Source organism: Arachis ipaensis, chromosome B07 (genome assembly GCF_000816755.2).
Source record: "Arachis ipaensis cultivar K30076 chromosome B07, Araip1.1, whole genome shotgun sequence".
In the NCBI taxonomy this organism is placed as follows: Eukaryota; Viridiplantae; Streptophyta; class Magnoliopsida; order Fabales; family Fabaceae; genus Arachis; species Arachis ipaensis.
This window is the reverse complement of record NC_029791.2, coordinates 118,327,318-118,335,676: the sequence shown is the minus strand read 5'-3', so window position 1 is coordinate 118,335,676 and position 8,359 is coordinate 118,327,318. Positions and strand designations below refer to the sequence as shown.

At 36.7% G+C, this 8,359-nt stretch overlaps 2 protein-coding genes across 8 annotated transcripts; one reads left to right on the top strand and one right to left on the bottom strand.

Annotated features, from left to right (window-relative positions):
• LOC107606037 (acetyltransferase At1g77540) lies at positions 282-838 on the bottom strand. The gene is made up of 2 exons (XM_016308002.2): positions 503-838; positions 282-378 (listed from the first exon to the last, which is right to left on the bottom strand). The coding sequence occupies exons 1-2, from the start codon at positions 773-775 to the stop codon at positions 313-315; spliced, it is 339 nt and encodes a 112-aa protein (XP_016163488.1). The 5' UTR covers positions 776-838; the 3' UTR covers positions 282-312.
• LOC107606035 (phosphatidylinositol N-acetylglucosaminyltransferase subunit A) lies at positions 824-5,380 on the top strand. 7 transcript variants are annotated; one of them, XM_016308001.2, is made up of 9 exons: positions 824-959; positions 1,048-1,528; positions 1,659-2,231; positions 2,568-2,722; positions 2,922-3,012; positions 3,176-3,292; positions 3,381-3,484; positions 3,924-4,014; positions 4,105-4,666. In XM_016308001.2, exons 2-9 carry the CDS (start codon positions 1,412-1,414, stop codon positions 4,183-4,185), a joined length of 1,329 nt encoding a protein of 442 aa, XP_016163487.1. In that variant the 5' UTR covers positions 824-959; positions 1,048-1,411; the 3' UTR covers positions 4,186-4,666. The 7 variants fall into 7 exon arrangements, 4 of the variants coding, with proteins under 4 accessions (XP_016163487.1, XP_020962027.1, XP_020962026.1 ...); XR_001612597.2 differs by lacking the exon at positions 824-959 and adding an exon at positions 4,956-5,380 and having other exon boundaries at positions 970-1,528; positions 4,105-4,357; XR_001612596.2 differs by lacking the exon at positions 824-959 and having other exon boundaries at positions 970-1,528; positions 4,105-4,377; positions 4,416-4,667.

Here is an 8,359-nt window from a genome sequence, read left to right as displayed (position 1 = left end):
TTACAGTGCATAATAAAAACCTTTTATAAAAAATTAGATATTTTATATACAGATTTTTAGTGCATACTTAGTATAATAAAATTATAAATTATGATATTATGAATCATGGACACCGGATACAAAGCAACATAATAAGAGCATACTTGTTGCAGATTTATTACAAATATAGTATACTTATCAGTTACCAACAGAGAGTTCATTCTCAAAGGTTATTATATTTATTTAATACAGCAAAATGCACTGTTAGAAGCATAGTTTCGAATGGTAGAACTAGTACGAGCAAGATGCTTGCGTAACTGTTAAGCTTAGATGCTATATTTTTCCAGCTCCATTGTACAGGACAGAATTCCAAGATGGATTCCGCGGAAGAAATGTCTCCTGCCAGAGCCAACACATCTTGTCAATTATTTACCTTAATTTTTTTGGGTAACATGAAAAATAGGTTGAACAATTGCTATACTTGTGGAATTAAAGGAATGAAATTGAGGAAGATTGAACTCACAGAGACATAGGAACAGGTAGGGATGATGGATAACGAGTGGGACTTAGCGTGTTGGAAAGCAGCGACGCAAAGGTGGGAAGCTAAACCGAGCCCCCTCTTTGAAGAAGGCACAAAGGTGTGGATCAAATCCATGACGTTACCGTTATCTCTGAGCACATACTCCACGTAAGCCTCCTTGTCTTCCGTCTCGAACCTTCTAAGCCCTTCGTTCCACACGATCACAGGAACTACCTTCCCACCGCCGCTACCTTCCGATTCCGATTTCGTTGCCATTATTTCGTTTACACTCAACTCCACGCCCTCTCTCGCCACTCGCTGGATGGAAACAAACGACTACGCAACATCATGGGCCATATTTCACATTGGGCCTTCCATATTCACTGTTGGCCCACGTAAAGAAAGTTGAACTTGTCGAAAAACAACTTTGAGCTTGGGTATGAGGTTCAAGTACTTTTAGGTGAGAGTAGTTTATTAATTCAATCACTCTTCAAAGTTCATGGTGGCTGTGGTTTGCTGACTCGGGCGTTACTCATTGTTTATTGTAGGAGAGGAGATTAAGTTAAACACCCTCATTTTTCACCCTAGATCTCCGCAGCCTCACCTTCTTCCTCTGCCTCCAACCGCTGCTTCTCCTCTCTTCTAAGGTTCCCTGCGTCTCCGCCGGCGCCAGCCACTAGTTCGCGGCCGTTCATCGACGGTGCGTTCGACTTCGCGTTCTCCGCAAGTCTCGATGAGGCGCTGTTCCCGGCGAGATTCGCTAGAGAGATGGATTCGCCGTGTCAGGTCTGGTGGCTCGTGTGTTTATTCGCTAGCAAGGCCCAAATGAAATAAATTATATCCCCCGTTGGATGAAAAACTCTATGATTGGGCCAACGAACGAGTGTCAAGACTGGCCTCGCAGGTTAATCAATGGATAGAAAAAAGCACAGAATCATGATGGTCTCTGATTTTTTCTATCCCAACTTTGGTGGCGTCGAGAACCACATCTATTATCTCTCTCAGTGCTTACTCAAGCTAGGCCACAAGGTCATAATCACATTCTCTGTAATTCAATCAATTTGTTAGTTAATGATTTTCTGCTTATGCTGTTAATTTCTTTTTCGTAATTTCTATGAATTAAAAGAAAAATATATGATACGAGTATTATCGAATTCAGGTAGTGGTTGTAACTCATGCATATGGAAACCGATCTGGGGTTAGATACATGACTGGTGGTTTGAAAGCTTACTATGTTCCGTGGAGGCCTTTTGTTATGCAGAATTCATTCCCAACCTTATTTCCCTCACTCCCCATTATTAGAACCATTCTCATTCGAGAAAGAATCACTATTGTCCATGGACATCAAGCATTTTCCACTCTCTGTCATGAAACTCTCATGCATTCTAGAACCATGGGGTACAGGGTTGTATTCACGGATCATTCTCTCTATGGATTTTCGGATGCTGGAAGCATACATATGAACAAGGTCTTGCAGTTTACATTGGCTGATGTGAGTCAGGCCATATGTGTTTCGCATACGAGCAAGGAGAATACAGTGCTGCGGTCGGGGCTGCCCCCGGAGAAGGTTTTTGTTATACCTAATGCTGTGGACACTGCAATGTTCAAGCCAGCGGTGGTGCAGCCGAGCCGCTCGGAGATTGTTATTGTTGTTATTAGCCGGTTGGTTTATCGCAAGGGAGCAGATTTGCTTGTTGAAGTCATTCCAGATGTATGCCGTCTGCATCCCAATGTGAGTAGATGATTGAAAAAAAAAAAGGAAAAATATTTTTGGTTTTTCTTGCATGACATATTTTGAGTGTAATTCCATGCTAAGGTCCCTTGTGGGAATGGTTTGACCTTTCTCTGCCGTACTTCAAATTGCAATGTTTGTTTGGTTCAATTTCTCTATGGTTCTTGCCCTATTGCTCTGTATAAGTTATATTGCTTTTGTGTAAAAGTCTAAATGCTGCTTTTCAAAGCTGTAGTGGGATGTTAAATATGTGAAGTACCTATAGAACCTCTTTGAGAGGCCACAGCATTCCCAAGGAGTTTGCACATTGCTTTCTGATGATAATTGGAATTGTAGGTTCGTTTCATTGTTGGAGGTGATGGACCTAAGCGTGTTAGGTTGGAGGAGATGAGAGAAAAACATTCTCTTCAAGATCGAGTTGAAATGTTGGGAGCCGTGCCACATGCACAAGTCCGATCTGTTCTAATATCAGGACACATCTTCTTAAACAGGTTCAGCTTCCTTATATTTTCCTCCTTTTAAGCTTTCCAATGATGATATTAGAATTTGTACATGTCACCATGTTGTCTAATTTTGGAATTCAAGCAATGTTGGAAGCTTATGTTATTTTCATTTTGAGAGCTTCAACATTCAGGTCATTTTACAATCCATATCTATTGTCAATCATTAATAATGTTTGAATTATTTCAGTTCGTTAACTGAAGCTTTCTGTATAGCCATATTAGAGGCTGCTAGTTGTGGATTGTTAACAGTTAGCACACGTGTTGGAGGAGTTCCTGAGGTGGGTGCAACTTTCCTTCTTTTACCTGTTCAGTATGAGAATAAATGCTCTTTATTCTTTAATTAGTTTAATTTTTCTTACAAAAATCTGTTTCTTTCCAATTCCACAATTTTGGAATGCTGTCTTGCAAGGATTGATATGGATTCACTTCTTTGCTGTATAGGTTTTACCAGATGACATGATCATTTTGGCAGAACCTGATCCTGGTGATATGGTGCTTGCAATTGAAAGGGCAATATCAATGCTGCCAAAAGTCGATCCACAAGTCATGCACCACCGGGTGCTTGTTGTTTGAGGGATATGTCCCTTGATTCAATTGGTAAAAACTAGTTCTTTTTTAATTTTTTTTCTTTTTTTCCTTTTTGTAGATGAGGGAACTCTATAACTGGCATGATGTTGCCAAAAGGACTGAAATTGTATATGATCGTGCTTTGAAGTGCCCCAATCAAAATCTACTTGAACGGGTCTCACGGTACATTCTTAACATTATATGTTGAATTTGATTGTAATGGTATTGTATACTTTTCACTTTAAAGTTGTAAAGGGAAATCTGGTTTTTATTCTTTTTATGTGATTTGTTGATTACTTGAGGATAAAATTACTTGTTCTGCTTCTAACATAGTTTAGTTGGGTTGGTAGCTGGCAAAGCAAGGGAATCATTAGGTTTTTCATTTAGTATCTACACTATTATATTTATTCTAGGTTTTTCATTTAGTATCTACACTATTATATTTATTCTTGCTATGCGGACAGTTTTTTGGATTACTAAATTAAGAAACAGAACATGAAGCTGATTATTATTTCTGGATTTTTCTCTTCCATTCAAAGATTGATGTCAATTGGATATCAAAGCCTACTTAAGGAATGAAGGGGCTAGTTCTAGTAGAAACTGATAGTCTCTGTTCTGTTAGATACCTTTATTGCGGAGTGTGGGCAGGCAAGCTGTTCTTCCTGGTTATGATAGTTGATTTTTTGTTTTGGCGGCTATTGGAACTATGGCAGGTAAGCTAGTGGCCTTAGATATGCTTGCCATTTTTAGCTTATTTATGTTTTTAGCCTATAAGCATACTACTTGCATTTCTACTTTATTAGCCTGCAGAAGACATTGAGGAGATGCCAGATTTAACTCTTCCACACATCTCCAACAAAGAGACATTGCAAGAAACCGAATGAAACGTGTATTGTGATACTGAATTTTCATTACTGTCTAGTCTGCAATGCAGAATACAAAGAGGATATTTTATTGTTCAGTTGGCTTCGTTGCATCGCTGGACTAGGCAGCTTCTGCACCAGAAATCAGAGGCATGAAGCATGTGGATTGCCATTTAGATTGTAGTGAGCCAAGGTAGAAGCTTTGTTAGTGACATAGTGTCAATGTGTTAGCATTTACTTTGTTTAGTAATCAAACATGTCAATTTGGTCTTTGGAATTGAAATCACGATTTATTTATTTTTTCTGAGGTGCTTAGAGTTTAGGACTTTAGGTTCTTTCTTCCACGAGAATTTGCGACTTCCAGTTTTTTGTTCCTCGGAAATAGTCCCACAAGAAAGATCCTCTCTTCCATGTAATGAAAATTATGTTTGAGATAGTTCTATTGACTCTATATGTATGCTTATTGATTGGGCTAGTTTAATTGACTGCCTAAATTGCTTTACAAATTTGGCTTGACCTGTTAACTTACACTTTTTTGTTTTTGCTCATAACACTGTTAGGGCTGGGCAAAAAGATCCAAATTTTGGATTTTATACTCAAATCAGACCAGATCATTTGAAAAAAATCAGTATCAAATAAAAAGAAGTCAACCAAATTATATCGATTTTGTAATTTAGTTTTTTAATCCAAACCATTTAAACAGTTTCAGATCTGGAACCAGAATCAGATCCAAATTTAGATAAAAAAAAAAAATTTCTAATCTGAATTTGACATTGAGTTTGGTTTTGCAGTTCACCATTAACACACACAGCCTCTTCTTCTTTCTCTTTGGGTCGTCGCTGCACCGCCGCTCTGTTTCGCCATCCACCTTTCTCTTGGGGTACCAACGCTCTAGAAAAGTGTTGATAGCTTTGTGGCTTCGGAAAATGAGACTTGGAGGGAGAGAATGAGGTAGGTAATGATGTTTGGACTTATGTTTATTGAGCTTGAAAGCTTCTACCCTAATGATTAGGATTAGTCTTGAAATTCATAAATTACGTGGGAACTAGGGGTCTTTGCTTGTTTTGATTTTGGTTCCCCTAATTGCTAGTTGTAATGTGAAGGTTGTTGAGATGGAATCATAAATAGAGCAGAAAACATAAATTTAAAGCTCTTCTTTTCTTTTTAAGTGATACTGTATTGATTTAAACATGCAACAAGAAATTCAGACTCAAAAGATGTTCAAATTTATATGGTATCTTTTCTTTTCTGCAACTAAAAGAGAAGCATGTGCATAAAGATCACCGAAACATAATAAAAGCTATATACACTCCATATGCAAACACTTCAATTGCTTCCCAAATAAAGAATTAATTAGGTCTCTTCAAGCCTTTTACTCTTTTGTGATACCAAAACATGAGTTTGACTCTAGCGTTGCTTTGCGTTGAAGTTTTTTTGGAAGAAAAGTTCAACTTCTTTCTCTATAATAATTGTATTTTGTGTAAGAAAATTTGAAATAACTATGCATTGAACTTCAATGCGGAAGTAACAGAAATTATTGTTATAGAAGCCTTTTATATTTATTAAAGGAAATGTATATGTAATCAAGAGGTTATCACTCAAAAACTAAACAAAATCACATTAAACTAAATAAAATCACATTAATTTATATTAATAATTAATTTTAAATTTTTTAAATTTAAAATTTAAAAAATTTTAAATTAATTAAATAAACCTAATTAAAACCTATAAAAACATTCCTCTTCTCTCTCACATTAACCTACCCACTTCCAACAATCACACACACAGACTTCTCTCTCTCACCAATGCTACTGGAAACGCCGGCGACTTTCATGTTCTCCGCGACGCCCTCATTAAACGCATCCAAGACAACTGTTTCAACACGAAGTCCACCCTCGACTTCGTCACTGACGAAACCTTCTCCTCTTCCCTCAACCACCTCCTTCAAACCCTATCCATCCTCAACTGCGGCGTCACTCGCAAGAACGCGTTCGATTCCCTCATCACGCGCCTCTGCAAGCTCCAGTGCGTCGATGACGCGCTCCACGTTTCGGTTGGGAGGGAGAGAGAGTGATTGGAAGCAAACGTGACAGGGAGGATGGGAGGGAGAGATGAGGCATCTCGGACAGGGGATGGTGCTGGAGCAGCCTGTCCCCATGAATATCAATACCGATTCCGAGGAGGAGCCACCACTCTTCGACACAGTTGCCGCCATGCTTCAATTGAATCAATGAAGATTGAAGAAAGATGAAACAATTGAGTTTCATTGATCTTTAAACACTTGATTAGGTGTTCTGTTTTCAATCCAAGTAGCAAGTGTATAGGAAAAATGTTGACTTTGATTTGTAGAGTTCAATTGATAGTAATCTAAGGATGCGCTTTTGCTTTTTTATTTTTATTTTATTTTTAGTGTTTTTTATTTTTAAATTTTAGTGCTCGGAGCTCTATCTGGAGGACTACAATGGGGAAATCGAGATCTTGAGGATTAGATTGAGTATTTGCGTGAATCTCAGGGACGACTATGGGTATTTACTCCACCCCCAAATCATTCAGCACTCATTTGTCATCACGCCTCCCTCAACCCTACTTTCCTTTTCCTCCAACGAGCAGAGGGACTCCACCATCCACACCACAATAGACGCCGGCAGTGAGCCAGTGACCACCAGCGGTTGCCACCCTCGTGGTTTGAAGCGTCTAGTATCATCGTCGTCTGGTCTTCAGAAGAACACACACGACACACCACAGCAAAGCTGTCAGCAGTGTCGTCGTCTTGAAGCTTCTGGTGTCGGCGTTGTCGGCTTGTCGTCGGCTTCTGTCAACATCGTAGTCGGGCATCTGTTCTGCCGCCGTGAACCGCAATGAGTTCTTGGGTTTTTCAATTAATTTTTTTTATTGGGTTTTAATTAACTGTATGAATTGCTGGTTGCTGCAGTGAGGAATTTAGTTTAGATTTAAGTTCAGTTAATTTTTGTATTTTGTTAATTATATGAATTGATGGCTTGATGCAGAGTTCTTATTCTGCTTTTTAATTTTTTATTTTGTTAATTATATGAATTAATCGTCATGTAATTCTAACTTTTACTGGATATAAATTTGATATAAGTTCAATTTTAGAACTCTGGATTTTTTATTTTACTATATAAGTTCAAAATTCAGCCCTATTGAATTTTGCTGAATATAATTTTTTATTTTGAATGCTGGATGAATTAATATAATGTTCTGGGTTCTGAATTGTTATCATTTTGAATTTTGCTATAATTGTTGGATGTAATTTGTAATTTGGATTTCTAGATTTTAGATTTGGATTCTGAAGCCATGATAAATCCCTCGCCCAATTCAATCCATCATGGCATTCACAGATATGTTCCTGCATTGAAGTATTTTTTCTTTTGTTAATCTCGGACATGTTCCTGCATTTGAAGTATTTTTTTTGTTAATCTCTTTGTATGTTGTGTTCTCTTTGGCTAGATAAAGTCACTCTTGGTATGGTAGAAATTTCTAGAATTAGGTAATTGTTGAGAATGTAATTTAGAGAATTTTTTATTTTTATTGGTACTATTTGTTTCTAAATAATGGAGAGATCCTGTCTTAATTATTATGAATGTATTATCTCTATTGGTGTGTTTTTACTGAGCATCTTAATGTATCCCGTGTTAATATTTTTAAGAAAACTGTTAATGTCTATTTTTGAGGTATAACACCTTTTAGTATAACTTCAAAATTATTTTCATATTAAAATTTTTAGATTTAGAAATTATTAAATTTAAATACTGAAAATTATATATTAAATTTTTAATAATTTTATTTATATTTAATTAAATCGGTTGAATTTCGGTTGAACTCCGATCGAACTACTAAACCAGTAAATCAGTTGCCTCACCAGTTTATTGACCGATCTGGTTCTCACAACCTTGTTGTTTAACAAAAGGAGATTAGTGTGTGTGACTGTGTTTGTATGACCAAAAAAAAGAAACAAAAGGAGATTATCTTTGCTTTTAATAATTGACTACCATTAAACATCAACCATTCTAATTTGTATACTACGTTTTATATATAGAGAAAACTCATACGTGTTATTAATTTTATGTAAAATTGATAATTAAAAATTTTAAATTATTTAATTGATTTGATTAAATTTTTATAAAATAGTTTTTAATTATCAATTTTATGTGAAATTAATTATATATGAGTTTTC

Bases quoted from the DNA above. Each gene is read 5' to 3' on its own strand.
- LOC107606037 (XM_016308002.2), bottom strand. From the start codon at position 775: ATGGCAACGAAATCGGAATCGGAAGGTAGCGGCGGTGGGAAGGTAGTT. The intron at 379-502 runs GTGAGTTCAATC...TGGCTCTGGCAG, and splicing joins CTACCTGTTCCTATGTCTCT to GAGACATTTCTTCCGCGGAA.
- LOC107606035 (XM_016308000.2), top strand. From the start codon at position 1,412: ATGGATAGAAAAAAGCACAGAATCATGATGGTCTCTGATTTTTTCTAT. The intron at 1,529-1,658 runs GTCATAATCACA...TATCGAATTCAG, and splicing joins TACTCAAGCTAGGCCACAAG to GTAGTGGTTGTAACTCATGC. The intron at 2,232-2,567 runs GTGAGTAGATGA...TTGGAATTGTAG, and splicing joins TATGCCGTCTGCATCCCAAT to GTTCGTTTCATTGTTGGAGG.